The sequence below is a fragment of the Pogoniulus pusillus genome, chromosome 2, assembly GCF_015220805.1.
Source record: "Pogoniulus pusillus isolate bPogPus1 chromosome 2, bPogPus1.pri, whole genome shotgun sequence".
NCBI classification, from domain to species: domain Eukaryota; kingdom Metazoa; phylum Chordata; class Aves; order Piciformes; family Lybiidae; genus Pogoniulus; species Pogoniulus pusillus.
The window spans coordinates 20,743,618-20,763,893 of record NC_087265.1 but is presented as its reverse complement, the minus strand read 5'-3'; the positions used below and the strand labels follow the sequence as shown (position 1 = coordinate 20,763,893).

The 20,276-nt window shown below is 47.1% G+C and overlaps 1 protein-coding gene across 1 annotated transcript in view; it reads right to left on the bottom strand.

The window, feature by feature from the left end:
* COL5A2 (collagen type V alpha 2 chain) overlaps positions 1-20,276 on the bottom strand; it is a 167,569-nt gene that overhangs the window by 31,176 nt on the left and 116,117 nt on the right. The window contains exons 17-25 of the mRNA XM_064158033.1: positions 20,208-20,252; positions 7,796-7,849; positions 5,601-5,699; positions 5,155-5,199; positions 4,951-5,049; positions 4,446-4,499; positions 1,454-1,561; positions 957-1,010; positions 169-267 (exon numbers count right to left, since the gene is read on the bottom strand). Coding sequence (XP_064014103.1) covers positions 169-267; positions 957-1,010; positions 1,454-1,561; positions 4,446-4,499; positions 4,951-5,049; positions 5,155-5,199; positions 5,601-5,699; positions 7,796-7,849; positions 20,208-20,252 — 657 coding nt within the window. The remainder of the gene's footprint in view (positions 1-168; positions 268-956; positions 1,011-1,453; positions 1,562-4,445; positions 4,500-4,950; positions 5,050-5,154; positions 5,200-5,600; positions 5,700-7,795; positions 7,850-20,207; positions 20,253-20,276) is intronic.

Genomic DNA, 20,276 nt, shown 5'->3' with positions numbered 1-20,276 from the left:
ACTTCCTAACATCCAGTTTAAATCTGCCCTCTTCCAGTTCAAATGCATTACTCCTCATCCTGTCATTACAAAGCCTTGTAAATAGTCCCTCCCCAGCCCTCCTGCAGGCCCCCTTCAGATACTGAAAGGCTACTACAAAGGTTTCATCTACTGCTGTTGGTTTCTTACCCTTGCACCCGGTAGACCAGGTTCACCAGGACGCCCAGGATCTCCCTGACCACCTTTAGGACCAGAAGAACCCGCTGGACCACGCTCTCCTTGGGCACCCTAGCAAGATACCAATGGGCTACTAGTTAACAGGTAGAAGAGAAGATGAAACAGAAAAGGTAGCCTCTATTAAAGATTTATTTTAGCAAGCAGAGTTCCCAGTCATGAATACTTTAATTATTATAACATTTCCCCCCTCCCAGACTATTACTTAAAGTTTGTCTCTTCCAAATTTGTAGAAGAATTTTAGAATCCCTCTGTTTTTACCAAGAAGTTAGGAATTTACAGAAACACTGAACAAACAGATGTGTGAGTCACTTCCTGGAAGTGTCATAGAAGCTAGGAACACCAAAGACTTAGACAAGCCCATCTGTTCAAGGAACAAGTCTAGAGAAACTATGCCATGGGCAAAGAAAAGCCAATTTTTCAACCAGTTGCCTAGTTCAGAGCAATAAATGAAGCTATGTCGTAGCAGGATGGGTCAATGTTCTTTTATTTATTCACATCTCATTAAGGCAAGGACATGTAAGCAAAGCTAAACATCACAGGAATTGAAAGTAATTCACCCATCCCCCCCCCCAAAAAAAATGTACTCTCAAAACATTCAGACCCTGTTCTGGCACTCATCAATTCCTGCTTCCAGTTATTTTGAGGGTCTGCTTATTTGCCCAGGGGCAGATGTTTTTAATGGAACATTTTCTTTCTGTGTGTATGCAAATTGAAACACATAACCCTGTAATTTCATTTACCTTTGGTCCAGGCAAACCATCAGAACCTGGAAAACCACGGTTACCAGGAGCACCCTAGGAAAAGCCATAGATTCAAGATGATTAACTTAAATTTTCACATAACCTGTTGCAAATAAAGCCCTAGATTTATGGTTCAATTGATTTCCTTACAACTTTGATAGTTTTTTATTTTAAACCACTTGGGGGTTTCACTCATTTGTGCCATGTGCAGTAGCTGCTCTTATGTGAACAGTCTTATCAGTGAAAGCAAGAAAGCTACAGATGGAGACATCTGCAGCATGGCTCCATCATTTCTCCTCCCAGACTATCTCATGCACTGAATCCACCAAAGAAAATATGCACAGTAAAAATATAATGCACAGAATTAACTACTGTGAGGAAAATAAAGCTTGACTACACCCATGATGAAGCTGTAAGAAAGAAAAGCATGGTTAGGTCAAGAGGTTTTTCAGCTCAGCAGCACATCTCTCAAAATATTATTCCTTTGGATTGCTTACCCTCTCTCCAACAGGACCTGGTGGACCTACTGACCCAGGATCACCTCGAGGTCCTCTTTTCCCTTCTTCACCTATAGGTCCAATAGGACCCTGGGGACCTTGTGGGCCCTGGTGAAAGTAAAATGGTTTTAAAATATCATCAAGATCATCACTTCTCAAGTAGATTGAAACAGGAAGTCTTCTAAGCACCACAACCATCTATCCAACTAAAGCAGAAAAGAAAAAGGTTTTGAATCAGTTAAAGTCAGCTTTTCAGTATCAGCTTCTCTCTTCTATGGTGCTTATAAGCTAGTAAGGGTATAGGCCAATAGCAAAGTGTGTGCCCAGGCAGCACAGAAGACCAACAGAATCTCAAGTCGTGTCAGAATTATTGTGGCCAATTGGACTGGAGCTGTTTCCTGTGTGATCTGGTATAGGTGATCCTGCTCTGGAAGGGGGGTTGGACTAGATGATCTTTTGAGGTCCCCTCCAGCCCCTGACATTCTGTAACTCTATTCTTGTCCCCCTAATACTGGGCCCTGATAAGGCTGCACCTCAAATGCCGGAGTCAGTTTTGGGCCTCTTACTACAAGGACATTCAAGTGCTGGAGTGTGTCCAGAGAAGGGCAATGAAGCTGGGGAAGGGTCTAGAGAACAATTAATATAGGGAGCAGCTGAGGGAACTGGAGTTGTTTAGAGTGGAGAAAAAGAGGCTGAGAGCAGACCTTGTCACTCTCCAGTTACCAGAAAGAAGGTTGGAGTGAAGTTGAGGTCAGTGTCTTATCCCAAGTAACACGTGATAGGACAAGAGGAAATAGCCTCATGTTGTGCCAAGGGAAGTTCAGGTTGGACGTTAGGAAAGATTTCTTCCCCAAAAGCAAAGCCTTGCCCTGGATCAGGCCACCCAGGGAAGCGGTGAAGTCCCTATCCCTGGAGGGATTTAGAAGCCGTGTAGATGTAATGCTGAGAGACATAGTTTAGTGGTGACCTGGCAGTGGTGAGTTAATGGTTAGACTTGACGATCTTAACAGGCTCTTCCAACCAAAATGACTCCATTGTTCCAAAATTTCAGTAAGAACTGCACTGTGAATAAACTAATTGTGCAGTTTGCCTACACAGTGCTTCTTGAAATTACCTAGTCACGGTAACTTGTATTTATTACTATTGGTTGGACAAAATTTAGTGAGGCTCTAGTAGAAAGTCTCAAAAGAGAAGACATCAATATGGAAACTGTTACACCAGCTGTATGCTTTTTTATCAGTTATTGTGTGATCATTTTGTGAAGGATGTGTGCTTGGAAAGCTGTGGCTTGGAGAGGCACCTGGGGTTATTGGGTGACAGTTGACTGAATGTGAGCCAGCAATGTGCCAGGTGGCCAAGAAAGCCAATGGCATCCTGGCTTATATGACAAACATGGAGGCCATCAGGCATGAGGAGGTGATCATCCCCTGCATTCAGCACTGGTGAGGCCACACCTTGAGTACTGGGTTCAGTTCTGGGCCTCTCACTACAGGAAGGACATTGAGGTGCTGGAGCATGTTCACAGAAGGGGAAGGAGGCTGGAGAAGGGCCTGGATCACCTGGCCTGTGAGGAACATCTGAGGGAGCTGAGGGTGTTCAGTCTGGAGAAGAGGAAGCTGAGGGGAGATCTCATTGCTCTCTACAGCTCCCTGAAGGGAGGTTGAAGCGAGGAAGGGGCAGCCTCTGCTCCTTGGTGGCAAGCAATGGGACCAGAAGAAATGGTTTCAAGTTGTGCCAGAAGAGGTTCAGGCTGGATATTAGGCAATACTTCTTTGCTGGAAGGGTTATCAGACATTGGAATAGTCTGCCCAGGGCAGTGGTGGAGTCACCATCCCTGGGGGTGTTCAAGCAGCCTGTGGAGCTGTCGGACATGATTTAGTGTTGACCCTTCAGCGCTGGGTCAAGGGTTGGACTGGATGATCTCAGAGGTCTCTTCCAGCTGGATGGATTCTGTGATTGTGTGAAAAACTAAAGGTTGGCTGACAAGTCAAACTGACAGCAACTCATTAGAATGACTTCTCTTCCAAAATTCACATGGGGGCAGTGGAGTTATCTTTGCCTTAAACTACCTTTCACAAATATTAGCTGAGGGACAAACTTTTATTCATACCATAAATAGAAGCTATTGATATCATCTTAAATATTAATGTAAATGTAACTGCATTAAGTATAAAAGATGTTAAATGTAAGTACGAAATAAAAAGGATTTTTTAATTACCATTAGCATACAGATCTTTATGTTCCTAAATGCCCAGAATCACATGGAGCCATTTCATGTGAGGTGAAGAAATTAGAACACACTCATTCTGTGTGCTACAGGAACCCTTGTAGATGCACTAATTGTTTTTTCTGCCCTTGGGCTCTGTAAGGCCTATTTTGGACAGGTGATTTACAGCATCAAGGGATCTGGTTTGCCATTTGTTAGTTCTATCTAAGCAGGTCCACCATGGTTTGTCTTCTACAGCAATTATTCTCATTATTAGGAGCATCCAAAGTGTCTTGAAACCGATAAGAATCATAGAATGGCTTAGGGTGGAAAGGACCTCAGAGATCATTTACTCCAACCTCCTTGCCATGGGCAGGGACACTTCTCAACTGAGACTTGGTTGCCCAAGACCTCACCTAGTCTGGTCTTAAACACCTCCAAGCAGGGAGCATCCACAGCCACTCTGGGAAACCTATTCCAGAGTTTCACCACCCTCTGAAGAACGTTTTCCTAAGATACAGTCTAAACCTACTCTCCCTCAGCTTTAAACCATTCTCCCTAGTCCTGTTACTAGACACCCTTATAAAAAGTCCCTCTCCAGCTTTCCTGTAGGCTCCCTTCATATACTGGAAGGCAGCTACAAGATGCCCCTGAAGTCTTCTCCAAGCTGGAAAATCCCAGCCCCTTCAACCTTCTGTCACAGCAGAGGTGCTCCAGAATCCATTCAAAATACTCATTCAAGCCTTTGTGATTCTTTTGCATCTTACAAAGTATACAGATACTTACAGGTTCACCTTTGGGCCCTGCTTCTCCCTTAAAGCCTGGGACACCGGGGTCTCCCTGAAAATAAACACATCAGTAACACACATAAGGCTAAAGCTCTGCAGAAATCACTTGACTATTGTGTGTTATGCTAGGAAACAGAAGCACACTTGGCCACTGAGTAACCAGTTGTAGACAGCATAATGAGATGCTTCTCATGTTTTGTCTTTCCCCTTATCATGCCTGTTTATGATGCTGTTATCAAGACAAAATCTTAAGACAACTCCAGGACGTAGCTGCTAACATTTGCCCAAGTTTATAAAGACATTCTTCCTCCTCAGACCTTTAAGAAAGCACACCCAGTGCATTGGACACCCAGAGAAGATTCACAAGATCTGAGCCTCAGCATATTCACTAGCATGCTGTTAACTTATTTTAAAGGGTGTCCCCTGCTAATCCTTAGCTTAGCTTCATAGCCTTACACATTTGCTAGACAGCATCGCTTGCACAGAGACAAAGACTTCATTACCGGCTGGCCTCGAATACCGGGTGGGCCAGTGCTGCCTTGTGGTCCTGGTGAACCGGGTGGACCTAATAAACCAGGGGGGCCTCCAGTGCCTGGAGATCCCTACAGACAGAAAGAACAGCAAGCACAATAAGGAAATAGGATAAAAAAAGAGAATGAACTAAATTTGCTTGCATTGTTCCATCAAGAGGTGACAGGATTACTTACCGTAGGGCCCTTAGCACCTGGGGAGCCATCTGTTCCTTCAGCACCCTAAAGATCAATCATTAAAATCAGTTTGAATGAGGAGAGTACTGATAACCAAAGCAGAGGATAGTTGTTTTATCCACTGCATAAGACCAGAAAATAAAGGTTATTAAATCAATACAGCAATATATGATTTACCTGTGCAAATGCTAAGGGTTTTTCATTTTTAAGATCTTATGCTTAAGCTTAAGATTTAAAGTATTTGGTTTTATTGCTGTTTTCATTAAACAATGCAAAGTTCTTCTCAACAAAATAAGTACAAAACAAATTAATGAGACCTTTTCTTCTCTGGGCAAAAAGGGATTTTGAGCAGAACTTAAGTGTCTAGCAAATAAGATATTCCAATTTCCATTAAGGATGCAACATGTTGAAGCTGAGCACTGAAGAACACAATTTAAGGTACTTACAGGAAGACCTTGTGATCCAGCTGGGCCCTGTGGACCTGTTTCACCTCTTTGTCCTTGAGGACCTTCAGGACCACGAGGACCTGTTGGACCTGCTTCACCCTAAAATTTCACACAAGAAAAAACCTGGAGATAACTTTGGTCTCAGAAGTAGCTCTGCAAAGTAACTAAGGAGGAATATTGAGTTTATAAAAGGTAAATAGATCACTATCCTTAAAAATACTTTTTTTTGCTTACCTAATTCTGCTTCTACATGAATGCAAAGTTCAGAAGTACAAACTGAAATTTTTCCTCATTTGATATAAGGACAAGGAAACTTTCTACAGAGAGGAAACACTTTATCAAGTGGCCCAAACCACATCAAGTACCTTAGATTGACATTTGTCTCTAAAAATCCCATTATCTGTCAGTAATTGGACAACTTTTGCTCAGTTTTGGGGATTTTTTGCATGGTACAAGATTAGCTCCCTGCTGCAGCACTCTATTGGATAGAAAATTCCTCTAGGATTGCTCTGCGTATTTCAATAATAAAACAAAATCATCCTGGCATCTCCTTTAAATGTTATCTCTAAGTGGCAAGTTTGCCTTTTGGCTGTTACTATCATGTCTTTGTAGAGGAGGGCCACATCTTCACTGTGTAGCTCACTTAGCTTTCATCAGTTCAAAGCAGCTACTCCAATTTTGCAGCAGTTGATGATCAAATCTCCTCCTTTTCAAGACCTTTCATTGCTTTGTCAAGTGATAACTTCTCCAAATGTTTATTTAGATATTAGGTAGAGCTTAGCTACATCAAAACATTTTACAACAAGCACTAAAAGCTCTCTCATTTCACTGTATACATTATGTTAATGCTTCTATTATCTCAAAAAAAAATAAAAAGCTGTTTTGTGAATGTTGCCAGCGTCACAACAACACAGAACATCTGCTGAACTTGGTCTCTTGACTAACTGAGGGGTTCTTCTGGTGCAATTTCTTCCAATCAAGTTTTAGGGATATGAAGGAAGAAAGAGAAGCAGCTGGGTGGAGGGTAAGTGTAAAAACCATAAGAAAGCTGCATGAGATGCCTTCTTTATCTGTATGAGTTGCCTTTTATATCTTTGCAGATAAAGAGTAAGAAGAAAAAAAATAAAACCAAACAAACAAAAACCCCAAACAAACAAAAAGTATAACTGAGTGCTTTCCTTAAAAACACAGGGAGGAGAGTCCCACCAAGACAGAGCTGTTTTCCACTTCAGCCCAATCACAGAGCCACAAAAGGCAGCAATCATCATTTGCTGAGCTTTGATGAACTGTGGTACAGCTCTGTTGGGGTTCAAGCCTTTTCCTTGAACATCATTCCTCGTGCTCTCAAAAAGTGTCTCAAATTCTAGCCCCAAACTGGAGTTTTCAGCACTACATGGTACTGCTTCCATATTGCCTTAGACTTATCCTCACAATTTACCCTGCACCTTGTTAGTTTTTGAATATCCTGGGCGAGACTCCTGAGGCACAGTGTGGCAGCTTTAGAGGTAACACTCTCCCTTTAGCCAAAATTTTAAATATATAACTGTATTGGATACAGAAGAACTGCAATAAGAGAAGTCTATGCCATTCCATTCACCTGCTGTTTAGGATGAAGTCTGCTGCACAATTTCCTTCCCTTCTCTCTGCCTTCTGCTTCTCCTCCTCCTTCGCTCCTCCACCCTGAACTGCACTAACCTTGGCTGAGGAGACAACAGCTGGGGCCTTTCTGATTTCCTCTCTGGGTGGGGAGAAGAGAGGTGGTGGTTGGCCTCTTTTGGCTTTGTCCAGGAGGAGATTTCTGTGTTATTTGTGAATTGTACATAATTGTACATACACATTGTGTATCTGCTGTTAGATTTTAGTTCTATCTTACTTCCACGTCTTCTGAGCTCGCCTGGCAATTTTGGTGGTTTTTTTTTTGGGGGGGGGGAACTCTTCAATCTACCACACACAGCATTAAAATCATCACCACTTCTCAGCTCAGGAGGAAATGGAAGCAGGGAAAGCAGCTTGACTGTGGTGAATTGCAATGGCTTCATTTGGCTTCTGCTAGCTCTCCTCTGCCTCGAGGCTGATTTCACAGCAGCTTTCCAGCACCAGACACAACAGCTGGAACTCACTTTTTAATTCTTTTTAATTATTCTGTGTTGTTAGACATATTAAAAAGATGTGGGGTTTTGGTTTTGTTTTCTTACCTTTACACCAGGAACACCTGGAAAACCTGGAGAACCAGTTATGCCAAGTGGGCCCTGTGAAAGACAAAGACACAAATCTGTAATCCTGCAGTTGAGATCACACAGAGGAGCATCTAACCACCAGATAAAGATGGTTCTGGCATTAAAAGAATTGTCAAACCATAAATTGTTTCTTAACAACAAAACCAACATGGTAATGAATTTTGATTTTGTAAGTGGTACACTCGTTTTTCTGAGGGATACATTTGATGGCACTGTGGTACAGCATTAATTTTCATAGAATCATTGTGGTTGGAAAAGACCTTTAAGATCTTTGAGTCCAACAATCACCTACCTCTGCCAAATTTCCTGCTAAACCACCTCGCTCAGCAGTGCATCTTTTAAACACCACCAGGGATGAGGATTCAGCCACCTCCCTGAGGTGCTTGGTCCAGTGTTTGAGAACTTTTTTACAGAATCACAGAATCAACCAGGTTGGAAAAGACCTTTGAGGTCATCAAGTCCAACCTATAACCTAATAGCTTCTCATTAACTAAAGCATGGCATTAAGTGCCTCATCCAGCCTTCTCTTAAACACCCCGGGATGGGGACTCCACCACCTCCCCAGGCAGCCCATTCCAATGTCAATCACTCTTTCCATGAAGAATTTCTTCCTAACATGCAGCTTAAACCTGCCTAAACACAGCTTGAGGCTGTGTCCTCTTGTTCTGTCACTGGGTGCCTAGGAGAAGAGACCAACCCCACCTGGCTACAGCCTCCCCTCAAGTAGTTGTAGACAGCAATGAGGTTACCCCTGAGCCTCCTCTTCTCCAAGCTGAACACTCCCAGCTCCCTCAGCCTCTCCTCACAGGGCTGTGCTCCAGGCCCCTCACCAGCCTTGGTGCCCATCTCTGGACACATTCAAGCATCTCAACATTTTTTTTAAATTGAGGACTCAGAACTGGACACAGGACTCAAGGTGTGGCCTAACCAATGCTGAGTACAGGGGCACAAGGACTTCCCTGGTCCTGCTGGCCACACCATTCCTGGTATAGGCCAGGATGCCATTGGCCTTCTTGGCCACCTGGGCACATTGCTGGCTCATGTTCAGTCAGTTGTCAACCAGTCCCCCTAGGTCCCTCTCTGCATGAGGTTGTTGGGGCCAAAGTGTAGAACCTGGCACTGGACTGTGCCCATCTGTCCAGCCTGTCCAGGTCCCTCTGCAGAGCCCTCCTGCCCTCTAACAGATGCACACATGCTCCCAACTTGGTGTCGCCTGCAAACTTACTGATGGTGACTCAGTCTCCTCATCCAGATCATCAACGAAGATATTAAACAAGCCTGGGCCCAGCACTGATCCCTGGGGCACACCACCAGTGACAGCTGCCAACTGGATGTGGCTCCATTCACCACCACTCTCTGGGCCTGGCCATCCAGCCTGTTCTGAACCCAGCACAGAGTGTCCCTGTCCAAGCCAAGGGCTGCCTGCTTGGCCAGGAGAATTTTTAGTGGAGAAATTTCTTCTATCATCCATACTAAATCCTCTCTGGTGCAACTTGAGGCCATTTCCTCTGATGCTATCAATTGTTACTAAGGAGAAGTCTTTAATGATGTTATCTACTGCTTTCGGAAAACTCACAGCTCTTGATTCAGCTATCAATGCCCAAATTGCAATGTACACAGTTGCCCTGGTGAGACCATATCTAGAGTACTGTGTTCAGTTTGGGGCTCCTAGAGCATTGTGTTCAATTTTGGGCTTCAAGAGAGACAGGGAACTGATAAAGAGAGTCCAACAAAGAGCTGCAAGGATGACTAGGGGACTTGAGCATCTTAGAATCATAGAATCAACCAGGTTGGAAGAGACCTCCAAGATCATCCAGTCCAACCTAGCACCCAGCCCTATCCAGTCAACTAGACCATGGCACTAAGTGCCTCATCCAGGCTTTTCTTGAACACCTCCAGGGACGGTGCCTCCACCACCTCCCTGGGCAGCCCATTCCAATGCCAATCACTCTCTCTGTGAAGAACTTCCTCCTAACATCCAGCCTATACCTACCCTGGCACAACTTGAGACTGTGTCCCCTTGTTCTGTTGCTGGTTGCCGGAGAGAAGAGGCCACCCCCCACCTGGCTACAATGCCCCTTCAGGTAGTAATAAGATCACCCCTGAGCCTCCTCTTCTCCAGGCTAAACACCCCCAGCTCCCTCAGCCTCTCCTCATAGGGTTTGTGTTCCAGGCTCCTCACCAGCTTTGTTACCCTTCTCTGGACATGTTCCAGCACCTTAACATCTTTCTTGAATTGAGGGGCCCAGAACTGGACACAGTACTCAAGGTGTGGCCTGACCAGTGCTGAGCTCTGGTGAAGCCACAACTCAAGTATTGTGTTCAGTTTTGGGCACCTTATTACAAGAGGGATGCTGAAGTGTTGGAGCGAGTGCAGAGGAGGGCAATGAAGCTGGGGAAGGGTCTGGAGAATAAATCTTATGAGGAGTGACTGAAGGAGCTGGGGCTGGTTAATGTAAAAAGGAGGAGGCTGAGGGGAGACCTCATTGCTGTCTACAGCTACCTGAAAGGACCTTGGGGAGAGGCTGCTGCTGGTCTCTTCTCACGGGTAATTAGTGATAGAACAAGAGGGAGTAGCCTCAAGATGTGACTGGATAGGTTTAGACTGGACATTAGGAAACATATTTTCCCAGCAAGAGTGGTCAGGCATTGGAATGAGCTGCCCAGGGAGGTGGTGGAGTCACCACCCTGGGGTGTGTTTAAAAGTTATTTGGATGTGGTGCTTGGGCATATGGTTTAGGGTGCACCTTGTAGTGTAGGATTCTAGGTTGGACTTGGTGACCCTGGGGGTCTTTGCCAACCCGAATGTTTCTGTGATTCTGTGGTCTTTCTACTGGATGATAAACTCTCTGCATGGCAGCACACAGTAGTTATAGATCTTCACTACAACACTGTTTCCAGATAACTCCTCCTTATATTTTCCTGATTACCCTTTTAGTAAGATACAATCACATTGTGCAGGAATGTTCTATGCATTGAAGTCTGATGGGAAACCTCATAAGAACAACCTGTCCCTCTGAGCAGGAGTTAAGAGACAACCCTTCTGCCACGATGGTGCAGTCATATCTGCAGAACTAACCTAACAGCTTTGAAAACCTGTGTCTCAGTTCACTGGATCACAAATTCCTGTCTGCCAAATCTCTCTCTTGTTGCAGGAAGAATTCCAGAATTCCTGACCCCAACAGCAATGCATTTCATTAACACTTCCTCCAATGAGAAGTATGTGCATGAAGCACCAATGTCTCCCTTGTGACACAACATGGACTTCACCAAAAATATTAGCCAACCAATTATCAGGTCCAGTCTAGCTGAGCTCATCTAGTAGAGCAGATACAAATTCCAAGCTCCATGTAGAATTTCTCAGCTCAGGAACAAGCTTTTTCTAAACTTTATCAATTGTTTTCAATACTCCAAAACCTTTTGTTTCAAAGTTTCTTCTAACAAGTTACTCCTCTTTCATGATACACTAAGTAAGTGAGGTTTGCAGCTTTCAGACACTTCCTCTCATTTTCTGAATTACAGTTAACTGTTTCTTAAAGAACTTCAAAATAAAGCAATCTGGTCATTAAGATGACACAAGTAAAAGAATGTTGTCTCAAGACTTACACCACTTAAAACAGCATGCACAGATGGCAATGTTAGTTGTGGTGAGGTGAGGTTTGGGGTTGTATAGGGTTAACACTCCTGGGGGAGTGACCCTGAACCTGACCCTAGGGGTCTTGGCCCCTCCTCAGGGGTGGGCCACACTCCAGGTGATGGTTAGCCCACTTCCCCCACTTCCTGTGGTATAAAAGACAGGAGTTCTCCTGTCTCTTCCTCTTTTCGCCCTCTTGCTCCCTACCTGCGTTCATGACCGCACACACACACTGATACTGCGTACCAGCCACGAGGCAGAGACACCATCACACTACTCGGGTTGTATCCATCCCTGTTTTGTATTTTGCTGTTTTTCCCTTCCTTATCCTTTGTAAACTCCCCTACCTCCAATCCCTTTTTCTAAGTTATTGTTAAACTTTTCCTTTTTTTACTTCCAAATCGAGTCGAGATTGATTTATTGGGGGTGTCCCTACCTCTTATCTCTCTCCCTGTCTTTTGGGGAAAGGAGGGGGAGGAGGGGAGGGCACTCTATAAATTCTATAAATCCTATAAATTGTCATTGGGTCTACCAAATTTATAAGAGTCTCTGGGAACTTGCATTTGAACCCAAGACAATTTATTTGGCGTCTCAACGTGGGGCTAGGTAGAAAGAATTCTTTCAGAGAAGATTTGGAAGTTAAAAAATGGATATTCTGAAAGTCTTAATCATTAACGCATTTGCATGGCTGTTGTGGGGCTGGCTGTTAAAGTTTATAAGTTACCATGTCTTCTGGATTGTCATTGATATGCTCTGGGAATATTCTAAGCATTTGCCTGCCCGAGTCTATGCCTATTTCCTGAATTCTGTTAGTAATATCACTGTGTTTAGAAATGTTTCTGGAACATGGAATCAGTCTGAGTATATGCATTGGAGCACAGAAGCTCCAGATATTTTGGGGGAAAAATGGTACTGGATAGCTGTTATTTCACTGTGTGTAAATTTGGGTTTGGGAATTAATAAGATAGCGGTGAACTGGGACACGTGGAAATATCGAGTGGGCGCCGCCATTAGGGTGCTTAGGGGGAGGGGTGGTCCTCACTGCCCCAGCTGCAGTTGCGGGGGTTGGGCGACAGGTCAGGCCGTTCCGGCCGCCCCCAGCGCAGGCACCGCCCCTAGCGCGGCTCCGCCCCGAACTCCGCCTCCGGTCCCGCCCAGGGCAGCCCCCCGGACACTGCCCCCTCAGCCCAGCCCCCTTCACCTAGCGCCAATTACGACGCGGCCAGCAAGATCAAATCAAAACCCTCCCGCAGATACCGATCCAGGGCAAGGGACCTCTTCGGGAACCAGCACCCCCCAGCAACAGCAACCAGCTGGAAATGGACCTGATAATGGAGTGATCCTTATCAGCTCCACGCCCAGAAAGGAAATCAGGCACATAAGGCAGGAGTATGCAAGGGCAAACGGACAGTCCCTTTTAGCCTGGCTTTTGAAATGCTGGGATGCAGGAGCAGAAACAGTGGACCTAGATCACAGGGAGGCGAAGCAGCTGGGATCCTTGTCGAGGGATGGAGGTGTGGATAAGGAGCTGGGAAGGCTCGATGGTACCCACTCACTTTGGGCCAGGCTTCTGATAGCTGTGAGGTACAGGTACCCGACTAAGGATGACATGATTTTCCATCCCCTTAGATGGACAGATATGGAACAGGGGATCTCATACCTGAGGCAAATGGCGGTTCAAGAGATAATTTATGGAGCCGACCAGAGGCCCTCGGACCCTGATGATGTCCGCATGAAGCCAGCCCTCTTAAAGAAACTGACTCAGTGTGCCCCTTCCACATATGCCCCCACATTGGGAGCACTGCTGCTGGGCAGAGACCCCAACAACCTTCCCACAATCAGGGAGTTTGTGAATGACCTAAGACAGTTTGAAGACAGTTTGTCAAGGAAAACCTTAATTGCCACTGTAGAGACCCTCACCCAAGAAATGAACGAGCTGAAAGCCTCTTTCTCTGAAATGCAGAAGGCAGAGGATGACTGCTCTTCACCTTCAGAATGGGTGCAAGTCTCAGCTATAAGGAACACACGCCGCCGTGCTCCTCCTCCTCCCCGCAGGAGACCAGCCCAGAGCAGACAGGGTACACACAGGGGGTCACTCTGGAGAACACTGTGTGACCATGGGGAAAACATGGATAGATGGCATGGCCAGCCCACCTCAGCTCTATGGGCCAGGGTAAGGGAACTGCAGGGGACAAACACAGGGAATAACTCCTCCAGAAGAGGGGTTGCCCCAGTGTCCCGCAGGCAGCGCTCTCGCTCAAGGGGTGGTGAAGCCAGTAACTCAGGTCCATGTGCCTCATGCAGTCACACTGCTCAGAATTAGAGGTGCCCTGTCTCCAGCCAGGCGGAGGCCAGGGATAACAGAGTATATTGGGACGTGTTTGTGAAATGGCCTGGCACTTCTGAAGCCGAGAAGTACAGAGCGTTGGTAGACACCGGTGCCCAATGCACTCTGATCCCCTCCAGCCACAGGGGGACAGATACTGTTACAATTGCAGGAGTCACAGGGGGGTCTCAGGAGTTGACTGTGCTGCAGGCTGAGATAAGCCTCACCGGGAATGTGTGGGAGAAGCACTCCATAGTAACTGGCCCTGATGCACCTTGCATCCTGGGGATTGACTTTCTCCGGGAAGGGTACTTTAAAGATCCGAAGGGGAACAAGTGGGCATTTGGCATAGCAGCTGTAGAGACTGCAGACAAAGAGCAGCTGTCTATCATGCCTGGCTTGTCAGATGACCCTTCCGTGGTTGGTACCCACAAGGTGGAAGATGTCAAGTTACCTATTGCTTCTCGTGTAGTTCATCGCAGGCAATACCGCACCAACAGAGACTCCCTGCTACCCATACAGCAGCTGATTCGCCGCCTGGAGCAGCAGCTTGTCATCAGCAAGAGCCACTCGCCCTTCAACAGCCCGATATGGCCAGTGCGAAAGGAGACAGGGGAGTGGAGACCCACGGTGGATTTCCGAGGCCTGAACGAAGTGACTCCTCCAATCAGCGCAGCCGTGCCTGACATGTTGGAGCTGCAGTATGAACTGGAAACGAAGGAGGCCAAATGGTATGCCACAATTGACATTGCTAATGCTTTCTTCTCCATCCCCATTGCAGAAGAATGTAGGCCGCAGTTTGCCTTCACCTGGAGAGGAGTCCAGTACCACTGGAACAGACTGCCTCAAGGGTGGAAGCACAGCCCTACAATCTGCCACAGCATCATCCAGACTGCACTGGAGAAGGGTGGAGCTCCGGAACATCTGCAGTACATCGATGACATCATTGTATGGGGTGAGACAGCAGAGGAGGTCTTCCAGAAGGGTGAGAAGATCATTAATATCCTGTTGGATGCTGGTTTTGCCATTAAGAGAAGCAAAGTGAAAGGGCCTGCCAGAGAGATCCAGTTCCTGGGAGTTCGCTGGCAGGATGGCCGACGCCACATCCCTATGGATGTGGTGAATAAAGTGGCCACTATGGTGGAACCCACTAACCGGAAGGAGACACAATCCTTCCTGGGGTTTGTGGGCTTTTGGAAGATGCACATTCCCGGGTACAGTCAAATTGTGAAACCCCTCTTTGACGTTACAAGAAAGAGAAATAACTTTGGGTGGGGACCTGAGCAGCAGGTGGCATTTGACCAGATCAAACGAGAGGTGGTCCATGCCATGGCCTTGGGACCAGTTCGAACCGGCCCAGAGATTAAGAACATTCTCTACACAGCAGCCGGTGAGAATGGTCCTAGCTGGAGCCTATGGCAGAAAGCTCCTGATGAGACAAGAGGCCGCCCACTCGGGTTCTGGAGCAAGGCATACAAAGGCTCAGAGACCAAGTATACCCCCACAGAGAAAGAAATCCTAGCTGCCTATGAGGGAGTCAGAGCTGCCTCTGAGGTGATTGGGACGGAGTCACCACTCCTTTTAGCTCCAAGGCTTCCAGTCCTGACTTGGATGTTTAAAGGGAAGGGTTCGACTCCGCACCATGCCACAGATGCCACTTGGAGTAAGTGGATGGCTCTGATAACTCAGAGGGCTAGGATGGGGACTCTCGAACGTCCAGGCATTGTAGAGGTCATCACCAACTGGCCAGAGGGCACTGACTTTGGAAAGCCAGCAGAAGAGAAGGCAGTGACCCGTGCCGAGGAAGCCCCCCCATACAGTGACCTTCCTGAGGAGGAAAAGGCATATGCTCTCTTCACAGATGGATCCTGCCGCCTGGTAGGCAGCAAGCGGAGATGGAAGGCTGCCGTCTGGAACCCCACACGCAGGGTTGCAGAGGCAAGAGATGGAGAAGGCGAATCCAGCCAGTATGCTGAGGTGAAAGCCATCCAGCTGGCCCTGGACATTGCAGAACGAGAGCAGTGGCCAATGCTATACATCTACACCGACTCATGGATGGTAGCAAATGCCTTATGGGGGTGGCTGAAGGAGTGGAAGAGAAATGATTGGCAGAGAAAAGGGAAGCCTATTTGGGCTGCTGATCTCTGGCAAGACATTTCTGCACGCCTGGACAAACTGCCAGTTAAAATCCGACACATCAGTGCTCACATCCCAAAGAGCAGAGCCACTGAAGAGCAGCAGCATAACCATCAAGCTGACCAGGCTGCCCACATCTGCCAGATTGACCTGGACTGGAAGCACAAAGGTGAACTGTTCTTAGCTCGGTGGGCACATGACTCTTCTGGTCACCAAGGAAGAGATGCCACATACCAATGGGCCCGAGACAGGTCCGTGGACATATCCATGGAGGCCATAACTCAGGTTATCCATGAATGTGACATCTGTGCCACCATAAAGCAAGCCAAGCGCATGAAGCCTTTGTGGTACGGGGGAAGGTGGTCAAAGTACAGGTATGGGGAGGCCTGGCAGATTGATTACATCACTCTGCCTCGGTCTCGTAGTGGCAAGCAGTATGTGTTAACCATGGTGGAGGGAAGCACGGGGTGGCTGGAAACCTACCCAGTACCTCATGCTACTGCCCGTAACACCATTCTGGGCCTGCAGAGCCACATCCTGTGGAGACACGGTACCCCAGAGAGAATTGAGTCAGACAATGGGACCCATTTCAAGAACCACCTTGTAAGCAACTGGGCAAAAGAGCATGGGATAGAATGGGTTTATCACATCCCATACTACCCACAGGCTGCAGGAAAGATTGAGCGACACAATGGCCTGCTGAAAACCACCCTGAAGGCTATGGGAGGTGGAACTCTCAGAAACTGGGAGAAGCACCTTGCAGAAGCCACTTGGCTGGTGAACAGCAGGGGATCAGTTAACAGAGCTGGTCCTGCTCAATCTGCCCTACTGCCCACAGTTGAGGGAGATGGAGTTCCTGTGGTCTGTGAAAGGAATCTACTGGGAAAGACTGTGTGGGTTGCTCCTGCCTCTGGTGGGGGAAAACCCATCAAAGGGGTGGTATCTGCAGAGGGTCCTGGTCACACATACTGGGTGATGATGGAAACTGGTGTTATCGAGTGTGTCCCTCAGAGAAATCTCTCTTTAGCTGAAAAGGTTTTGAAATCTCAGAGTTGATTCCATGTGTTCCAGATACTTTCAGGTTATCTTGTATTATAGTTGTATAATAGTTGTATCATAGTTGTGCAATACTTGTATCATAGTTCATAAGGGGTTACAAGTTGTTTTTGTAGTTATACCCTCACCACTACACGGCGTCCAACAGAACCTACATGACAGCAGCAGCTATCCAGAGTCCTACAGCATCGCATCACACCACGGCGTCCAACCAGAACCCTGCATCTGATTCGTCACTGATGCCCTGCAGTGAGAGACTGTTCCTGATTTCCCTCCAGAGGATGTCTACAGCCATCTCATCTACACCTGTTCCCCTGATGCCGGACATGAAGAGACTGTTCCTGATGTTTTCTTCGCAGAGGGAAAAGACTCTTTTCCTGAGTACCAACAAGAACTGTTCCTGATTCACTGACTTTTCTTCCGTTCCTGCCCTGCTCACATCTCAGCAACCTGCACCGGACCAGAGGAACACATCGCCTTGGGATACAGCCGGGGACCAAGAAGGACTTCACGAACTCTTAACCCATGGACACTTTTCCCATCTTTGGAGAAGAAGACTGTTCTTAGGAAGGTGGAAGTGGTCTAACCAAGGGGTGGAATGTATAGGGTTAACACTCCTGGGGGAGTGACCCTGAACCTGACCCTAGGGGTCTTGGCCCCTCCTCAGGGGTGGGCCACACTCCAGGTGATGGTTAGCCCACTTCCCCCACTTCCTGTGGTATAAAAGACAGGAGTTCTCCTGTCTCTTCCTCTTTTCGCCCTCTTGCTCCCTACCTGCGTTCATGACCGCACACACACACTGATACTGCATACCAGCCACGAGGCAGAGACACCATCACACTACTCGGGTTGTATCCATCCCTGTTTTGTATTTTGCTGTTTTTCCCTTCCTTATCCTTTGTAAACTCCCCTACCTCCAATCCCTTTTTCTAAGTTATTGTTAAACTTTTCCTTTTTTTACTTCCAAATCGAGTCGAGATTGATTTATTGGGGGTGTCCCTACCTCTTATCTCTCTCCCTGTCTTTTGGGGAAAGGAGGGGGAGGAGGGGAGGGCACTCTATAAATTCTATAAATCCTATAAATTGTCATTGGGTCTACCAAATTTATAAGAGTCTCTGGGAACTTGCATTTGAACCCAAGACAAGGGTTTTGAGGAGAATTTCTGGTGTGGTGGGTTTTGGTGGGTGGCTTTTTTCTAAAGTTCAGCAATGTGCTCTGGTGGCCAAGAAGGCCAATGTCATTTTGAGGTGCATTAGAAGGGCTGTGGTTAGTAGGTGGAGAGAGGTTCTCCCCCTCTACTCTGCCCTGGTGAGGGCACATTTGGAATATTGTGTCCAGTTTTGGGCCGCTCAGTTCAAGAAGGACCTCAGAGAACTGCATGAGAGAGTCCAGTGCAGAGCCATGAAAATGATTAAGGGAATGGAGCATCTTCCTTACGAGAAGAGCCTGAAGGAGCTGGGGTCTTTAGCTTGGAGAAGAGGAGACTGAGAGGTGACCTCATTCATGTTGAAAATTATGTAAAGGGTGAGTGCCAGGAGGACAGAGCCAGGCTCTGCTGGGTGGTACCCAAGGACAGGACAAGGGGCAAAGGGTGGAAGCTGAGGCACAGGAAGTTCCATGGAAATACGAGGAAGAATTTTTTCACTGTGAGGGTTACAGAACACTGGAATAGCCTGCTCAGGGGGTTGTGGAGTCTCCCTCTCTGGAGATATTCAAAACCTGCCTGCATGCCTTCCTGTGTGATCTGGTATAGGTGATCCTGCTCTGGCAGGAGGGTTGGACTGGATGAGCTTTCAAGGTCCCTTCCAGCCCCTAACCTTCTGAGATTCTCTTACTCTTGCTAAGAATGGATTCAACCTCACCTGCCAACTTTGTACATGAAGGAGGTCAGCATGCAATTAGAAACTGCTTTATATTAGGGTAGATATGGTCTCCAAGCTGGAGAAATATGGTTTTGATGAGTGGACCACTGGATGGTCAAAGAACTGGCTTGATGGCTGCAACCAAAGAGTGGCTGTCAATGGCTCTATGTCCAAGTTTGCTGATGACACCAAGCTGTGTGATGCAGCAGGCACACTGGAGGGAAGGGATCCATCCAGAGAGACTCGGACAGGCTGGGCAGGTGGGCACAAGCCAACCTCATGAGGTTCAGCAAGACTAAGTGCAAGGTCCTGAAACTGGATCGAGGCAATCCCAAGCACAAATCCAGGCTGGGCAGTGAGTGGCTGGAGAGCAGCCCTGAGGAGAGGGACTTGGGGGTGCTGGTGGATGAGAAGCTCAACATGAGCCAGCAGTGTGCACTTGCAGCCCAGAGAGCCAACCAGATCCTGGGCTGCATCAGGAGAAGTGTGGCCAGCAGGTCGAGGGAGATGATTCTCCCTCTGTACTCTGCTCTGGTGAGACCCCAGCTGGAGTACTGTGTCCAGTTCTGGAGCCTCTATTACAGGAGGGATGTGGACATGCTGGAGTGTGTCTAGAAAAGGATCATAAGGATGATCAGAGGACTGGAGCACCTCTCCTATGAGGACAGACTGAGAGTTGGAGCTGTCCAGTCTGCAGAAGAGGAGGCTCCAAGGTGACCTTCTTGTGGCCTTTCAGTATCTGAAGGGGGCCTACAAAAAAGATGGGGAGGGATTTTTCACGATACCAGGTAGTGACAGGACTAGGGAGAATGAAGCAAAGCTGGAGGTGGGTAGATTCAGACTGGACACAAGGAGGAAGTTCTTCAGCATGAGAGTGGTGAGAGCCTGGAATGGGTTGCCCAGGGAGGTGCCCAGGCTGGATGAGGCTGTGGCCAGGCTGATCTAGGATAGGGTGTCCCTGCCCATGGCAGGGGAGCTGGAATTAGATGATCCTTGTGGTCCCTTCCAACCCTGACTGATTCTATGATTCTACATCTTTAAGATATTTATCTCCTTATAATATGGACCTCACTTCAGTAAAGCAGCAAAACATCACCCCTCCAGAGGAGACCTTACAGCCTGCTCCTCTGCAGACTGAAACCTTTAAGATGAAGCAAACCACAGTGCATGTTTTCTCAGAAGACAGCATTGAAGCTGTGATGAGTAGAACTAAGAATCACCTGCAGATAATTCCAGGTGCACTTACTTCCAACAACAGCTGCCAACAATTTGCTGTGCTGCTTCTGGTAGTGTCAAAAGGTTAAGGGGCAAATATAAAGTGAAAATAACAGATGACTAAGAAAAAAAAATCTTACCATTGGTCCTGGCTTCCCAGGCATACCATGTTGGCCACGTCCACCCTAGGTATAAAAACAAGACAAAAC